This window comes from Oenanthe melanoleuca, chromosome 8 (genome assembly GCF_029582105.1).
Source record: "Oenanthe melanoleuca isolate GR-GAL-2019-014 chromosome 8, OMel1.0, whole genome shotgun sequence".
Taxonomy (NCBI): domain Eukaryota; kingdom Metazoa; phylum Chordata; class Aves; order Passeriformes; family Muscicapidae; genus Oenanthe; species Oenanthe melanoleuca.
In genome coordinates, this window is record NC_079342.1 from 8,649 (window position 1) to 26,988 (window position 18,340).

At 42.2% G+C, this 18,340-nt stretch overlaps 2 protein-coding genes and 1 non-coding gene across 3 annotated transcripts; all 3 read right to left on the minus strand.

Moving 5' to 3' along the window:
* NAA20 (N-alpha-acetyltransferase 20, NatB catalytic subunit) lies at positions 1 to 4,645 on the minus strand. The gene is made up of 6 exons (XM_056497649.1): positions 4,377 to 4,645; positions 4,214 to 4,238; positions 4,035 to 4,125; positions 2,697 to 2,832; positions 1,569 to 1,714; positions 1 to 324 (listed from the first exon to the last, which is right to left on the minus strand). Exons 1-6 carry the CDS (start codon positions 4,427 to 4,429, stop codon positions 239 to 241), a joined length of 537 nt encoding a protein of 178 aa, XP_056353624.1. The 5' UTR covers positions 4,430 to 4,645; the 3' UTR covers positions 1 to 238.
* Positions 4,646 to 6,413: 1,768 nt separating this feature from the next.
* RABGGTB (Rab geranylgeranyltransferase subunit beta) lies at positions 6,414 to 15,745 on the minus strand. The gene is given in 10 exon segments (XM_056497648.1): positions 6,414 to 7,388; positions 9,285 to 9,319; positions 9,322 to 9,433; positions 10,198 to 10,323; positions 10,818 to 10,928; positions 11,056 to 11,108; positions 12,554 to 12,659; positions 13,639 to 13,836; positions 14,832 to 14,939; positions 15,440 to 15,745. Coding segments are annotated over 10 exon segments (993 nt in total). The 5' UTR covers positions 15,443 to 15,745; the 3' UTR covers positions 6,414 to 7,247.
* Positions 14,593 to 14,675, minus strand: LOC130256524 (small nucleolar RNA SNORD45). Its single transcript, XR_008841139.1, has one exon. It is a non-coding gene; the product is annotated as a small nucleolar RNA SNORD45 (small nucleolar RNA).
* Positions 15,746 to 18,340: the final 2,595 nt, after the last annotated feature.

The following is an 18,340-nucleotide window of genomic DNA, read 5'->3' on the forward strand; positions in this document are numbered from 1 at the left end:
CAGGAGGTAATTCCATTTTAATAACCTCCAAATCTCCACTATGTGAAAGTTAAAATAACAAAGTGTGGCAGTATACAGCCATTACCAATAGAAGCAGTGTTAGTCAGCTTCTCAACACTGCTTTTTAGTATTTTATGGGAAAAAAATCCTGCCTAAAATTTCTTATCCATGAGTTGTTGGGGGTTATAGGAGGTGGAACCTGACACTTAGTAAACTGCATGAGAACCGCAGCTTAAGGTTACTCGATGTCTTCTGGCCTCACAGGATGAGGCAGAGGTATAACTGATTTCTTCTCTGTATCTCTGGAAAGAGCTTTTCTCATATCTATAGCAAAAGGAAAAAAATGTTGTAATAGTAATGCAGTCATTGTAAAAGGTCATGTTAGGTAAATTCTCCATTAAAATAACATAATTTTTAATCAAGAAAATTTCCTAGAATCATGAGACTACCTCAAGTTGGAAGGGGCCCATAAGGATCCAACTCTCTGCTCCACATAGTACTACCTAAAACTATACTGTATGATCAGGAGCATTGTGCAGATATTCCTTGAAATCTGATGGGCTTGGTGTCATGACCCTTTCCCTGGAGAGACCATTGCAGTTACCACTCTCTCAGCGAAGAGCCTTCTAACGTCCAGTTTGAACATTCCCTGACACAGCTTTGCTCCATCTCCTCCTGTCCTGTCACTGGTCACCGGAGAGAGGAGACCAACACTCCCCTCTGCTGTCCTCTACACACTGTGACGAGGACGTGTCTCAGCTTCCTCTTCTCCAAGTGTAACAAACTCATGGACATCAGCTGCTCCTCCTAAATCCTGCCCTCAAGACCTCTCACCATCTTGACTGCTCTCCTCAGGACACACTAGTGTCCGTAGTGTTGCTCAATGGCAATGATATTAACTGATATAAAACACTGCATGAAACTCAGCTGAACGGAAAGAAAATGACAGGCTAAAGGGACAAATATATGATTTATATTTGCAGCAATGGTAGGTGTCTATCCTAGCCCTTGTATTCCATGGTACTCCTACATAACAAATAAATAGTGCAAGAACAGAAATTATACACAGCCTGGCCATGTAAGCCTTTGGGAGGATAATTTTAAAAAGGATCTAGAAAGAGGATGCACCTGATTGCTCACTTTCGTTTACATAATTAACATGCTTGAATTTCCACGTTCCTTCCCTTTTAAATTGAAAATGTCACCCAATTCTCTGTCATTGTTGAACACTGCCAATTGTTAATTTATAGGCAGACATGTGAGAAAAACAGTCCCTGTTATGGGATGAAAGGAAGAAAGTACTGACATTCCTTCTTGTTTATTCTTGTTCTGCAGTTGATTTTGCCAGAGATGGTAAAAAATGTGTAAATGACAAGATTAAGTTTTGTGACTGATATAATCTTAAGTAAGAAAAGTTATCTAAAGGAAGATACATAAATCTCATTAATCTGCAACAATCTGAAACTGTTTCATAAGCCAAAAAAATAATAATTGTATAATAATAATAAGCCCAGGAACCCACAACATGAGAATCGTTCCATTCAATTTGAGACTGAACACGAACTTACCATAAGCATCTTCATCTGGCTCCCCACTGCTAGCTGAGTAGTACTCTAAGACTGTCCGGTACACACTGTAGCCTAGTTGCTTATACATATTTACAGCAACCTGATTTGATACTCTCACAAAGAGATCGACAAAAAATCCACCCTTTCTTTATGAGGGGAGGAAAAAAACAAACAAACAAAACCACATTAAGGAATAGAAGGTAAATGTATTTCTAAGTAACAACCCATAAATTGTAATGAAACCAAAGCAAGTCTAATGCAGTATGCTAATCAAACATCTTTCATGTAATGTATCATAATGTAATAACAGATACACTCCTTTACCAATGGAAAATTCAAATACAGACACGGATTTCATTTTATTTTTGTCACACAGCCCTTCTACACCAATCGGTGGATTCGGAAGTTTGAAGAGAAAGAACAGGACATGCTAAATGCTCCCACTGGCATAAATCCATGAGATATGATTTAAAAAGTATTCACATTTTAGATTGCTTGGATTAGAATGAGTGCAATCAGTCACAAAATTCAGTTGCCTAACAAGAGATGATAGACCCTTAATTTCACAAGGCAAATTTTTCAATACATCATACTATTCTCCAATTTCCCCAACCAAAGTGGAGTTGCTCTACCAAAATCAGTTAAGGACATTTCCCAGTGGGTTCATCTGACACTAAATTAAATTTTCTCAGGTACAAGTAATCAAGCACGGGATGGCAAGTAAACTAAGATACTGTCTGCAGTACAACATTTTTTCAGGATAGTGTCTGAGGGCATTGCACAAAGCCCACAGTTACTGAACAAGTATGTTGGAGGCCGTACAGGAAACAGTGCTGACATTTCAGAAAGCTCTTTTCCTGTCAAGAAATGTTCTTTTATACAGTATCTCTACTGGAATTCAGGCTATGTCCTTCTCACTCTGGCATGTTAACTTTCACAGAAACCCTGAGATTTTAAACTGCTAAGCAACTTTCATAACTCTTTTTCTCCAACTATGAGGAATTTTAGAAAATCAAAACACCACGTAAAGCAAAGTTCTACCACATAAACCAGGGACAGGTGTCTGTAGAAATACTACTTTAAAATATTACTTTAAAAGATAAATTTAAAGATAGACATACTACTCACTTTTCTGAAATTTCTTCCAGGAGCTCCATCAATTTAGCAGCCAAACCCAGCCGTCGAAACTCTGGTGCAACAGACAGAGCAGTAACATGTCCATGCCATTCTTCCCTAGCCACAGAGCCTTCAGCTTTGCCCATAACTGTGAACATACAGAGCATCAGCACAGCAGCACCTCTGGAGTAATGCAGTGCCTGTAGCCAGACAACTTCATAAGAGGAGTAAACCATGGATAAACACACATTACAATGGTTGTTGTAGAGACTAAAACAGGGATGTCTACCTTTTCAGTCTATGATTCAGCAGCCACTAAAAACGTCATTTTGATCAAATATTACAGCAGTTTCTTGACTAGTGTAAACAAACACCCAAGAATTTTGCAAATCCCTTGCTTGAGGTGACTTCTAAATGCAAATTCTAAGCAATTCTCACAAATCTTTTACTGAACCAAAATTTAATCTCTGACTAAAATAGAGGAGGAACAGAGGGTTAGAAACCCAAAACTACTGTTCCAGCAACTATTTGAGACTTTTGGAGATTATGGGGGAATAGAGCTTAGGAAGCTTTACCAATCTGGCAATAGAAAGCTAAGGCCCTACAAACACGACGTGTTCAAGGTGGAAAAAAAGAAAAAAAAAAAAAAAAAAAAAGTGGAGATAGGGATGGTAGTTTTTTTCTAGTTTCTCTCCTCTCTACACTGGGCCAATCCAATGTAAGTTTATTAATAAACATTCACACTTCCAGTATATCTTTTAGATATACTTATAGAGATATAGATATCACAGTCATTGCCAATAAGCAACAAGTGTGGTAGGTACAGAGAAATGTTCTATACGGCACACACTTTTTCAGCTTTAGCATGTCAAATACTTTTATTTCCTGGGCCCCTGCAAAAACCATTACTCTGCTCCACCCTGCCTCCTGCCAGCTCTCTTTGGCATGATTTCTGAAAAACACAAATATTCCACAACAAATTAGCAAATTACATCCAGGCCCAGAGCTTTCCCTTACAGGGAAATGCAAAACACAAGCCCAGCACTTTTACTCACTGTGTGTAGGGAGTGTAGGGACTTAATTTCAGATTAGCGAAATACCCATTCACCGAATAAGGGTGGATGTTACCACAGCTAAGGCTCCCCGTAGCACTAGGAACACAAACTGGAAGCTACAGCCATGAATCCTGCATTATACCCTAGGACATTTAAGAAACGGGAAGATGCAACGCAACGTTCCTTTTCCATGTTGGACATTTGGTAAACGCGAAGAGTAAGAAAAGCTCCCGCGTTATAATCCCCGAGATAGGCAACGAAGGGAGACGTTACCGCCGGAACACCCGGCACTCACTGTAACCCATCAGCTCCCCGCCGGGCGCCTCGGCGACGATGAAATACTCGGGCCAGTGGGCGAGGTACTGCAAGTAGAAAGGAATCCCGTACTGCGCGATGGGTTAAGGAGCAACTGCGGCCGCCGCGGCTGCGCCGCCCGCGCCCGACCCCGCGCCCCTGCCCCGGCGGGAAGGATACGGTCTCGGTCAGCGGGTCCAGATTGCTGTGGAGGAAGAGAGCGCGGCGATCACCTTGGGCCCGGGCTCTGGCCCGCCCGGCCGGCGGGCCGCCCCGAGGATCCCGCGGGGCGGGGAAGCGCGCAGGGGCTCGGGGGCAGGGAGGGGGGACAGCCGGCGCTCACATGTTGTTGAATCGGAAGAGGTCGTCGCAGGTGAAGGCGCGGAGCGTTGTCATGATAACGGTGATCACGACGATGCCGGTGAGGGTGATGGTGAGGATGACGGCGACCACGCTGCCCCGGAAGCGCTCCCGAGCCCAAGGGCCACTTTTGCCACGGAAAGGCGGCAGACGAGGAGCCCCCGCCCCCTACACAGCCCCGCCCCGCGGAAGCGTCCCGGCCTCGGCCGGGCCCGTGCCTGGGACGTGGCGCAGCGGGCCGTGCCGTGCGGGGGCGGCGCGGGATGCCGGGCCGACAGCGGCGGGCGGGCGGCTGGCGCGGCCGGCCTGGCCCGTAGTGGCGTGAGGCGCGGTGGGGCGGGGCCCAGCGGGGCCGCGGTACCGGGAGGGCCCTGGGCTTGTGCAGACCCACCCCGAGCGCACACGGGCTGCACGTAACGTGACGTGACCGCAATGTGCGAGACTACCACACGCAGAAAAAACAACTCTGTATCTGGAAAGATGCCGCCGGACGAGGCCGAACACGGGCAAGAACTGCCGTGCACATGCACATTCTCTCCTCACGTGGAATGAGTCCCACACCTGTTACCAGAACCAAAACATGACTGATCCTGAACGCCCCTCACCACTGCACTGATTTAAGCACCTCGCCCGTCCCACTCTGCAGCCTCTCCACTTTACACCCCCAGACCACTGGCCCCTCAATTTCAGAGGGCTGCGCGTCAGAATCCCTGCTCAAGAAGGACAACATCGATTTAACTGGCACGCTGTTGCCACCAGCAGGTAGGTGCTTCTTCATCATTAGCAAAAACACAGGGCTGGAGGTCATGCCAGCCAACACTGACCTCTTCCACAAAGGCAGTCCTCAGTAGTGGACAATACTTCACTCATGTGTTGCACAGCATTTCCTGTGGCACCCAAAAAACCAAAGAGACCTGATGTCCACTACGCCCATAAGCATTCACCTATTCCACATGGCCCACTGTGCCATTCCTCTTACCTCCATTGGCATAATTCAAATGCTGAGCTATTTCTGAACAAAGTTACCACTGCAAGAGACCCAGATCTCTCTGGTTATTCTGAAGGAAGGTTTGCTTCAAGGTTTGCTCAAAAGTTTGAGGCTATATTGTGGGTTTGATTTTTTTTCTTTGAAAATTCTGCATGAGATGCACTGAATGGAGTTGGGGTACATGTTTTGGGACATTGTGAAGGATGCCTTGACCTAGAATTCAGAATCAGGAGATGCTGGCAAGGCTACACCAGACAGAGCGTAGCCAATCACATTCAAGATCTGTCAAGAGTTCTGATAATTTAATGTTTTGGTAGAAGAAAGTTGATGTAAGGTCTGTAGTTGTGGTACAACAGTCATGTGGGATTTTAGAGTTGACAGAAGCAGGAAGAGACTATGCTTTTCAGGATGGTGGTGGAAGTGTGAGGGGGGATATGAAATTTGGGAGAAGGAATAGGCCCCTTTAAGGTTGGTTCTTGGTCCTTTCAGGTGTTAGGAAATGTATAGCTTTATAGCCCTCTCCTGCTTCAGGCATTCTTTTCCTGCAGAATTACAAGAATGATACAAACTGGACTTTGGGCTGTTTTGCTGTACTCAAGATAAAGACTTTACTTCTGAAGTGCTGAAAGGCACTTTTGTTACTGTGGCTGAAGGTTGCTCAAAAGCCGGTCATGGCTAGAGTAGTCTTTACTATTATTACATTAATTCCCAATGTTGTAGCCTAAACAAATTTTCTATTCAGTGAGTTTGGGTTTTTATTTTAAATTACTACATATTAATATATAGTTCTGCTAGTATGAAAACTGTGCAGGCCAAATTTTGGGTGGCTATCTCTGCTGAGTGAAGTACACGTGAAACAACTTTAGGCCTTTACTTAAGCATAAGTACAGAGATTATCAAAGACTTCCTCCCCTTCATAATTACCTTTTACTGTATATTACAAGTGGAATATCATTCAGTCTCAGCTAGGATGTGTGGAATGTAAATTAAGAGGCAATCTTAGCACTAGGATTTCACCCTTCAGAGAACAAGTAATTTCCACAGCTTGTTTTATTTTCAATTACACCATGATCAAGTGTTGACAATTACTGTCTTAAAAGCTACAAAAGCAGGGTTTCAATCCAGGAACAAATTTAGAATCAACTTTATGTTTAATTACAAGTCACTGTCCAACAGAGACCTCTGGAATGTTTAATGTTGCAAGTTTCACTATACATAGTCAAGCTATGCTGTATTTCGAGTATCAGTGGAATTTTGTATAAGGGACACATCAATAAATGAAGACATTTATATATTTAAAAGAACCATAATTACTGGTACTATATGGCTTGGTTTTACTGGTATCAATTACTGTGAGAAAAAGCAGCTGTTTCTCAGTACAGAAGTGTGATGGCAAATGTGAACAGGAAGAATCAAATACATAGATGTGTGGTATTAAGTGCATGGCTTAGGTAGGATTGTGTTTTGTTTTGGTTTTTTTTAAGTGCTTTGCATGATCCACCATCAAAAGAGGCCTGTATGAAGACCAGCGCTAGCATGGTTGATATTACAGGAATAGAAAAGTTAAGCATTCAGAGTCAAGCTTTGATTTGAATATTATATTTAAAAAAAAAAAAGCCAAGGCCCATAACTTTAGATCCAGAATTGAAATCTTGGAATACAACCAAAGAACGTTACACTCAGATTATGAGAACCAGCCTGTTCTGATACAATTTATAAAGTGATAAAGTCCACAGCAAAGCTATTGCTTTACTTCCATGATGTAAACACATCTGAAGGCAGAATATGCTAACAGTTTCACAGATGAGATTATAAATCAGTAAAACCAAAGCAACTGGTCATACAAACATTTTGTCTCTACAAGGCTCAGCTTACAAGCTCAGGCTGTACATTTATTCTTCGAAGGACATCTTCTGGCATACAAAAGACAGGATTGACAGCCTTAATTTGTTCTTCTCCTAATAAAGATAGTCCAGCAATACCAAATAAGGTGTGAAATGGATCCACCTGGGAGAAAAAAGAAAGCTTGCATCTGTTTCCAAAATCAATCGGTTTTTCACTTGTGTGGAATAAAACTTTTGTTTGCCACCAAGAAAACCGAAAATCTCTATGGCTGGGGAAGACAATACAACTGAATAAACTTTCATTTGTGCTAACATGTGTTGACAGGCAAGACAATTTCCATAGCATGCATTTACAATACTATGATTTACTCAGGAATGCTTGTCAGTTATCTGCTGCTAAGATGATTTCCAACTCTGAGTTAGATAGAAAGCACTCACATTTGTCTATTAGTATTCAATATCTCAGTGTAGTAGACACAAAGATAATTAGCATTTTAAAGTAAACTGGTTGATCTACAGGTACCACTTCCATAAATTCCCCATTTGTTCTTCAAAAACATCATAATGCTCTTTAATGGTCTCCAAATACAGAGCCATGCTGTAAAACCTTGAGAGGGAAGCAGTAACCTATTTTGCTAGAAAACCTCCCAGAACTATAAATAAAAACAAAATCGCCCCAAGCTTCTACTTCTAAAACCACATGACCACCACCCCCTCTCCCCCCAACAAAACAAACAAATGAAAACAACCCAAACACAAAATCCCCCAAAACAAGGAATGTTAGGAATGAGTTTCTGCGGGAATAAATCAAAAACATGAGCATCAACATTTCTACAGCGAGTAGAAATTTCTACACTTCAGCAAAGACAGGTAAAAATAATATTAAATGACTGCTAATATAACATAGAAAAATTCTCACAAAGGTGCTCTCCTTAGATATAGAGAAGAGCCTCTGCAGAGCTGCTCTTTCAAAAAAAACACAAATATTTCAATACTCAAAGCTAGAAAAACATTTAGAGTTCAAGTTCTGGGCTTTTCTTGAAGAATTCTGAAAAGGGAAAAGGTCTTCCTATAAGCTCCTTAGAAATACAAAACTCTTCCTATTTTAAGAACACAAAAACACTTTCCAAATGACAGGTCAGAGTTATTAGATTTCTTCTCAAAGTGGGAATAAAGTAGCTGCTTGCAAAAAAACAGAAGTTACTTTATTTTTTAATGCATTTGTGGGTAAGGGAGCAGACATGGGCAGCTGCAACAAAAACAGTTAATACCTCTCCAGACCATTAACAAATACGCCAAGTGTTTGATAGGAACTGCAGTGAAGTCTCATAATACTCTTTATTTTATCTGCCCAGCACTCTTGGAAGATACAAACTTTATTTGCCATTTCACTGGGACAATATCAATTACTTCCTTCTTGAAACCAGAGAAAACAGACCGGCTAAATCATAACTGCTCTCTCAATGAGCAAAAAGTCCATACCACCAGCCTCTTGACGATGTTATCACAAAAGCTTCTTCCTCCCTCTGCCAGACAAACACCAGCTACAAGACTTATTGAGTGGCTGGGCTAGCAAAGTAAGTTACTGTGTAGGGATTCTTAATAAAAACTCATTATTTCTTTAGATGAGACAAAACCACCAAGAGAGTTGAAGACTTTTTAACCTACTTACCAGAATTTAGGTTGCAGATCTTTTCACAAAACAAAATATTACACCCCAAAACCCCACAAACACACCAGAAAACCCACAACCAAAGAGTGTTTTTACATAGAACTTCCAAAGGGTCTTGTGAGAAATGGTTTGTGTTGTATGTGTTATGCGAACCGAACCAGATTTTGTATGGAATGGCAACTGACTTCCTTGGGGGATACAAGCCATTGTAAAGAATGTGCTCCCCAAGTATGCCTTCAATGGCAATTCTGCCCTGTTCTTCCTTCAGAGTAAACTGCAGCCTTTGCAAAACCCACCTGGACCATGAGTTGAGTTACACTCAAAGAAAGCTGAAACTTCCAGTTGAAATTTCCATGTGTATTTTATTCAGAAAAAAATATTACTTACCATATCTCCTGGTCTGTCAGCAAATCCTCCAGTTCCTCATCCTGGCAAGCCAAAATAAAGCAGCGCAGTTTCTCTCTGTCAATCCACTGTATCCTACCAATCATCTTCAAAGAAGCTAGCACCCACCATGAATAACATACATCAGGTAACTGGCAAGCAGAGAAGAAGATTAATATTTGCTTTGGTTTAAAACATAATGTTGCAAATTTTACTGGTAATTCTGCACATTATCAGGCATGCTGTCATAATACTCTTGCAGAGACACAACACTTAAGAGTGTCTTGACAGAGTCTCTTTTCAAGAAGGGACAGTATCTTTTACAAACTTCTTCCCTTCTTCAAGAAACAAGACCGCAATAATGTGATTTTTACAGACTTCACCTTCTGTGAAAGAGGCTGAAAAACCAAAACACTTTTTTCAAGAGGAAATACAAAGAAGTTAATATCAGCTATTTGTATTTTGGGGGCAGGGGGGAAGCAGGGGAATCATTTGGTTGATTATCTATTTGGCAGAGATTATACTAGGTTACACAAATTTCTAGTGTGATGTGCAACACTATGACACTCTGGATTTACATCCAGTAAAACAGTAATTTTTATACAAATCCTATAGAAAAGATTATTCCCAAAGTCAGAAAATATTAAAGACCCAGTTTAACAGGATAATGGTTCTAGTGGTCAGCAAGACAAGCTTCAGTATGTGCACTTTCCTATACTGAGAACTCAAACGAAGCATATCTAAGGACTGCATGACAAGTGTTAGTAACAAAAGAAACAATCAGGATGAAGGCCTGACTTCTTTGAAAAGTTTACTAACTGTTTTATAGAAGTCATGACATTTTGCAGAAGTAGTTCAGCTTCAGAAAAAACAATCTCTATTGAGGTTTGAACAAAGAAAAGAAGCCACACAATACCTTCTCTGGTCGTCCGTTGAGACCTCCCGAAGGCAACTGACGTTCACAAAGCCACCAACCCAGCAAGTCAACATTTACTTGATGTAACTGGTCTGTTATGGCCAGAAATCCTATGCAACAATAGATCTAAAATTACAGACATAAATTTTGTGTGTATTTAAAAATTACACAGGTTTAGCAGATTCATGTCTCATTTTTATTTGGGTTCATTGGCTGATAAATCTCAAACATACGATATGATTGACCTTATGTTTGATTATGATCTGTGTCAGAAGTAGTGATAAATCTTGTCTGCCGTCTCCACTGACGCCCATTTAAAATTCTCTAAAAATTCTGACGCTAACAATTTCAAAATCACTACGTGAAGACTGAAATACAATCCTAAAAGCTGTTCTGTTATGATCTTTTTTCCTACCTAAACTAAATTCTCAAGTCTCGACTCACCTTCTCAGATTAGGTTACATTTCTGTTCATTTATTTTAACTAAGATACTAAAATCAGGCATTTGGGAAACAAGACGTACATCAATTGTCATAACTGATACATGTTGCAAAGAAACATGTATAGGCGGTATGTGATGCTTGCTAATTTAAAATATTTCTATATAAAGAGAAACTCACCTGTCCTGCATGTGATTCAGAACCTGGTCTACAACCAAATCCTCCATCAAAGTTCATACAGGACAAAACGAATTCTACTGCTTTTCCCACATCAATAGCATCCAGCTTTCCCTGCAAGTCAGAAAGTAACTAATGCACTTGATATTCTACCAAGCTGATCTTCTGCAGAAACTTCAGCAGTTCCAAAGAGCAGTATCAATCAATTCCCTACTTGTGCAGGTGATGGTTTAGGACTTACCAGAAGTGCAAGAGCTGCTGCAGCACAAAAAGAGAACCTTGTATCTATTTCTCCTATAATGTGGGGGTAAGAAATGAAAGATTATTTTTTCAACAAACATACATTTAAATCACTACTGAAAATATGGAACAAAATGTTAAAATCCCAGGTTCTACATCAAAAAACAAAAATCAGCTAAAAAAACCCCAAGCAATTTAATTTTCCAGCTTATCAATTATTTCCCAAGTAATTTAGAAAATACACGTTACTATTTAAGTGATCTGTATGTTTTACTATGCATAAAAGTTAACAACTCATGTAGAGCTGGACAGCTGTATGTCCAAATCAATTCAGCTAGTGGTAATTTACAAGTAACCGTTTTAGTTTATCTGTAGTGCTCTACAGATAATTGCAGAGCAATGGAAATAATGCTAAAATAATCAGACAACTCTTGCTCTGCCTTAAATCCAGCCAGAAGCAGAAGCCGTTTTTTTGATTTTAGTGAAATCTAATTAAAGTTACAAGGTTTCTTTTCCATATTCGGACCAAGAAGAAAAAACAAAGCCCCTATGCCTATAACAGAATGATTGCTTGTCAAGTCCATTTTAACTCTTGTAGCACAAACTCCAGGCAATTAATTCTTGAAGTCACAATTTAAAATTGAACTGAGCTGCAAACATTCAGTTTCTTGTTCAAACTTATGCAAGACTTATCTTCTTAAGAAATTCACAAGCTGAAACACATAAGGCAAATATCTGCTGCTCTGTACTACATCAGGGAACCCAGTCCTTCAGCTGCACCTCTTGGAAATAATGTCAATCCATTGTGTAATCAGTACACTTATGACAATGCTCCAGCAAAAAGAACGCAGCAAACTGTGAACCAATTTAGCACATAGCATATCATCTACCTTTACAATAGCATACATACACTGCTAAGATCTCAGTTGCAGAATTTTACCTGAAGAAGAGCAATATGCAGTAGATTTTCTTAAAATTTAGGTCTTCAATGGTGAGAAATACTTTTAGAGTGACTAAATATTTACACCACAGCTTAAAAATGCCATGTTTGTTCATAAAGAATTTATATCCAGAAACAAAATCAGTATTAACAGAAGTTCATGAGTACAAACCTAGTTTTTCTCACGCCCACACAGGGAAAAATCCTTTCACGGTTGACATGGATATAGATAATTACTAACTACCATCAAATAGCAAGTATAGAACATTCCTTATGAAACACTGTATCTAGTATATCAAAGTACTATTAAGTTAAAAATGCCCATACGTTTTTTTTTCTTTAAGAACTGAACACTATTCTTAGTACAAGAATGGAACTGAAGTTGAGAATATTTATGAAAGGAATGAAACTTAATTCTGTCCCGTCCTTCTTTATCATGACTCAGAAAATAAGAGTGTTCACATACAATACATGTGCAAAAAGACCATCCAAGGAAACTTAAGTTTACAGACTTAGACAAGTCAACCTAGACACTACATTTAAAAGATCTAAAAGTTACCCCATTCATCTCCAGCAAATGATCCATCTTCTTTCTGCAAGCTCTGTATATATTCAACGATTTTATTTACATCAACTACATGGAGACTATCATACAAGATCAGAATCTGAGAGGAGAAGAAAAAGGACACAGTAACAATCTGAGAGAAGCAAGAATCTTTAAAGTCTATTTCTTAACCAAAAAAAAAAAAGGATTTATAAAAGTCTTGATTTAATTAACTCTGAATATTGTTTGGTAAGGTTTTTTTTTTCCACTGTTGTAGTTAATCTCTGCACTGTAAATTATCTCTGTCTAAAAACTTTAGGACATTCTCAAATAGAGATATAAACAATTCAAACAGAACTCCTTCATGCTTTGTTGCTTTCCAGTATTGAGGTCTCCTTTCAAAAGCATAACCAGGTTTATTTGTTTTATGTTAGCAATATGCAGAACAGAGATTTGATTATGGTCAATATTGTAATGGGACAATGACACCTTAGATGTACCAATTTGTAGTTTTGCACTGTGGCTACTTGGATATGTGTACGTTAAGATGCTAGTTACTAATTCCACTTACAGTACAAACTTGTCAACAGTTACTAGTTTCAAATTATTATTTTTTATTTACATTTACATTTTTAAAATATAACTAATAGAACCAATAGAAGTAATCATTTAAGACAAAAATTTTTCTTTTCTTAAATTATGATTATACATTACTTCTTAAATAACGACTGCACCAACTGTACAGTGAATATATTCTGGAAGAAAAAGAAAGGTTATAGTAGGGAATACAATTTTCCAAATCAGCATTGATTTAAACCAGCAAATCTGTATGATGCAATTTCATGTAAAAACGGCAATACTGATTCTGAGCCCTATCTGACTTCATGAGTTAAAAGTAAAACATTCCCAAATACAACAATTTTTAGAAAGTGATACAGCTAAATCCTACAGTTCTGTCCACTAGGTTTTTGGGGTTTTTTTAATAAGACACTGAAATAATTTTTGCCATGGACTTCCAACGGTAATTAGTTCATAAATCTGCAACCATCAAAATCTTAATCACAAACAATTTTTTTCTAAAATTACCCAGCTACACTTACCTGCACAGCACTGAGGGTATACAGAAGATGAGGATCATGACCTATGCTGGCACTTATTCCACCACATTCATGTTGACACGATTTGATGAATGACAGAATTTCTTCTTTGTTCATTCGGTGCAGCTGCCCCATGAGATCCATTGCTGTCAATCCCCAGTACACACCACTCATCCTCAAATATTCTGACATACAGTATTCCTAAACAGTGCATTATTTTAGTTCTTGATCAGATAAGCACACCATCTATATAGCGCAATGAAAATATATTAGTTAACTTTCACAAACAGCTTCTAGTTAAGTCAACCATCTTCCATCCATTTAGCAACTACGCACCAGCCACTCACAGATATTCTATACATCATACATGTGTGTATATATACACTTATACATTCAGGAAAGTGCTTGTTGATATGTAGATATCAACACAGACTGCACTCCCTTCCTCCCTGTATTTTTCTACTTCAAAGCATCAAGCTCAATGTCAAATTAGGCACAAACAAGTGTGCTAATTCACTTCAGATCATCTATTATCTTGGCATTCAAAGAAGCCCTCAAATTGCCACCCCAACTAGTCTCAAAAAATAACAAGTCTATTATTTCCAAGTGCTAGGCTCTCATGATTTGAAGCTGCATTAGCAAGTGAAGTTTTATAATAAATTCTCTTACACTGATTACCTCACCTACACTACATAAACATTATTTTTTACATGCAGTACAGTCGAAAGCAGCAGTGCTTGGTGTGCTTTTATGAACAGTAAAGGTAACTGCAACTTTTCTTCACATAAGCCGTTACTGACAATTTTCACGTTCTGGAAGTGGAATCCCATTGTTGTGGGCTACATCCGACCACTTATGACTATAAAATTGATATAAGTTGTCCCATCAAAAAAGTAACATGCAAATGCAACTCTATTTGTGCATTCTAGTGGATGAAGAAACTAGTAGCTTGTTTCTCAGGTCTCAGAGTAATTCTAGAGCTAAAATGATAATCTTCAAATTTATAGTCTGATAATACATGCCAAGACTCATCACAGACCTTGAGAAATTAAAGGCACCTTTATTTTATATTTTGGATTGCAGGGTAAAAAACAATTAGCTTGTCAACATACATCTAACCTTAAACTCTGAGCCAATAAATAAAGGTTATTACTGTTAACAAAACCACAGCTATACTGTAACAAACTGATACCTACATAATCATCTTTCTTTGTTCCATATGAAGCTATATAATCCGCATGTTTTTCTGAAAGTAATGTGCTTGGGGCATCCGGTTTTATTATAACATCCTTTTGCGGTGTCCCCTGTCAAAACCACCAAGAAGTCAGTCGCAAAGTTATGTCAAAACGTTTTAGCAACTTGGTACAATATAGCCAACACCGGTGACTATGAATCTGGGGAAAAAAACCAAACATCTCTTTAACTATTCTGAGCCCAGGTCAGGTTGCGAATCTCACGCCATCACTGCTCAGCACGGCTAAACCCTTCCCCGGGGAAGGCTGCAAACCAAACCTTGCAATAAAGCTAAAAAATAACACCACCTCGACAAGAATAACCTCAAGTGCCGGACGCAGGAGCCCTTCCCCGGGCCCGGCCGTGCCGCCCCGCGCCCCCACGGCCCCGAGAGGCCAGGCCCGGCCCGGCCCAGCCCGCTCGCTCCCGGGGCCGCTGCAGAGGCGAGTGCCAGCCCCGTCCCCCGAGCGGCCCCACTGCGACTCGCGTTCCTCCAAGGTGAATACAGCCACGCGCTAGAAAGCAATACGTTCGCGCAGGCGAGACGAGCCGCAGCACGGACGACACCCACCATGATCTCCGCACGCACAGGAAGAGGCCGAGGGAAAGCGGCGGCGGCTGCGCGGCCTCGCTGTGCCCGCCCGGGCCCCGCCCGCCCGCGGCTGCGCGGAGCCGAGCAGTGCTGTGGCCGCCCGCGGCTGAGCTGAGCGGAGCCGAGCGGCGCTGTGCCCGCCCGCGGCTGAGCTGTGCCCGCCCGCGGCTGAGCTGCGCGGAGCCGAGCGGTGCAGTGCCCGCCCGCGGCTGAGCTGAGCGGAGCCGAGCGGTGCTGTGCCCGCCCGCGGCTGAGCTGTGCCCGCCCGCGGCTGAGCTGCGCGGAGCCGAGCGGTGCAGTGCCCGCCCGCGGCTGAGCTGAGCGGAGCCGAGCGGTGCAGTGCCCGCCCGCGGCTGAGCTGTGCCCGCCCGCGGCTGAGCTGAGCGGAGCCGAGCGGCGCTGTGCCCGCCCGCGGCTGAGCTGTGCCCGCCCGCGGCTGAGCTGAGCGGAGCCGAGCGGCGCTGTGCCCGCCCGCGGCTGAGCTGCGCGGAGCCGAGCGGTGCAGTGCCCGCCCGCGGCTGAGCTGTGCCCGCCCGCGGCTGAGCTGAGCGGAGCCGAGCGGTGCAGTGCCCGCCCGCGGCTGAGCTGTGCCCGCCCGCGGCTGAGCTGAGCGGGGCCGAGCGGTGCAGTGGCCGCCCGCAGCTGCGAGGAGCCGAGCGGCGCTGTGCCCGCCCGCGGCTGAGCTGAGCGGAGCCGAGCGGCGCTGTGCCCGCCCGCGGTTGAGCTGTGCCCGCCCGCGGCTGAGCTGAGCGGAGCCGAGCGGTGCAGTGCCCGCCCGCAGCTGCGCGGAGCCGAGCAGTGCTGTGCCTGCCCGAGCCGCGCTGTGCCCGCCCGGGCCGCGGCCTGCTCTGGGTCCTTCACCGCCGGGAGCTGCTGCGGTCCTGTGGCGTCCTGCTCATAAAGTGTGTTCTGAAACGGGTAGTAAATTTAAACTACACTAACTCCTCCTGTGCAATTTCTTTCATCACAGCAAACAAGACGGCATTTAGAATAACTTCGGTCTCCTTCCTCAGCTCTATAGAAAAGCAAATCCAATAATTTAGTCACAAGTAAAACGGGTAAAGACAACCGTCCTTTTGCTCAAAACCCGTCTCTCTTGCTTCTTAATTAAAACAGTCGGGTGGTTCACGATTACCAACTCTTGGTGCTGGCACATGTTCCTCCTGAGCTATACCAGGCTGGAATGTCAAACAAGTAATATGTATAATGCTGGGTTGCATAGGACAGTCAAAAATAAGGTGTTTATTATGTATGTCAAATACTTATCAAAGATGTTGCATTATGAGTTTTCCTGGAGGAAAGTCGGCAATTTATAGAGACTATTTAAAGAACTAACTTCCAGGTAGCTTACCCAAGAAGTAAGGACTGCAGAGCTTATACCTGATGACAGTAATAGTACCATCCAGCACTAAATTCAGATGAGACATGAAAGAGACCAGGCAGAGCAAAGACATTTTGGAGGGAAATTGGAAATTAATTAATAGAATTATTGAGGTTTGAACATACCTATTGAAGTCATGGAACACAACCCACCTATACCAACTAGGCTTACCTAGACAGGTTGTTCAAGACCACTGCCTGTTGAGTTTCGTGTGTCAGATGGAGACTGCACCTCCTCTGCCAGCATAAGACACCTCTCACACTAATAAAATAGAGTTCCAGTGGAATGTCATGTATTTTAATTTGTCTCCATTGTCTCTTGTCCTGGCTGTGGGTACTACTTAGGTTGGCTCCCTCCTCTTCATTGCATCCTATCAGGTATTTATGCACATTTAGTCTCTTCTCACATGACAGATGCTTCAGGCCCTTAATATATTTATGCCCATGTGCTAGACTCCCTCCTTTAAGTCCCCATCTTTCTTATACAGGGGAGCTTAGAACTGGATGCAGTACAGTCTCATGTATCCAGTATTTTGTTCAAGAATTCCAGGGAATGTCCATTCTGCCAGCATTGCCAAGAAGGGTCTATCCAAGGTTTAAAAAAAAAATCTAATTCCTTCTTTTGGCTGTTCCTGCTGCAAACATAGTTAAGAATATACATTGATGGAAAGGAACAATAGGTTTATATTTACAAGAAAGACATGAAGCTATTAGAGAGCACCCAAAGGGGGGCAATGAAGATAGTGAAGGGCCTTGTGGGGAAGCTGTATGAGGAGTGGCAGAGGTCACTTGGTCTGTTCAGCCTGAAGAAGAGTTGTAGGGGAGACTCATCACAGTTTATAACTTCCTTGTGAGGGGAGAGGGGCAGGCACGATCTCGTGTCTCATGCTCAGTGGCTAAAGGAATGGTGGAGCTGAGGCAGGAGGCTTAGGTTTGGTATTGTGGGAAGGTTCTACCCCCGGAGGGTGGTCAGGCACTGAGTAGGCTCCCTATGGCCGTGATCGCAGCTCCAAGGCTTCCAGAGCAGCATTTGGACCATGCTCTCAGGTACAGGGTGGGATTTTTGTGCAGGCCAGGAGTTGGACTCGATGGTCCTTGTGGGTCCCTCCCAACTTGGTGTACTCTGTGATTCTGTGTTTAAATATACTAGATTTTAGATTAAAAAAATATTGGAAGTAATAGTTAAGGGAAAGCCACACATTTTCACTTGAAGTGATTCATCCTTACTTAATAGGTAGACGCTTCAGAGTGTGAAGGCCTGATTCTCTCAAGCTGAAACTGCTTCTGCTGGATAGTGTATAAATCCTCAGCACAGACACACACAGACAATAGTGATGCAGGCCTTCCTGCTGGTCAACTGGAAGGGCTGTTCAGCTGCTTGGGGCAAGAGCATAGAGAAACTGAAATACAGCTAATTAACCTACTTCAGAAATTGTATTTTGGGTTAGTTATTCCAGTGTAAGTGATACGACAAGCAAAATGAATACAAACCAACCACAC

Excerpts from the sequence above, each read along its gene's own strand:
- NAA20 (XM_056497649.1), bottom strand. The coding sequence starts at position 4,429 with ATGACAACGCTCCGCGCCTTCACCTGCGACGACCTCTTCCGATTCAAC. Across the intron at positions 4,239-4,376 it reads CTCTTCCGATTCAACAACAT|CAATCTGGACCCGCTGACCG; the intron begins GTGAGCGCCGGC and ends CTTCCTCCACAG. Across the intron at positions 325-1,568 it reads GCCAGATGAAGATGCTTATG|ATATGAGAAAAGCTCTTTCC; the intron begins GTAAGTTCGTGT and ends CTTTTGCTATAG.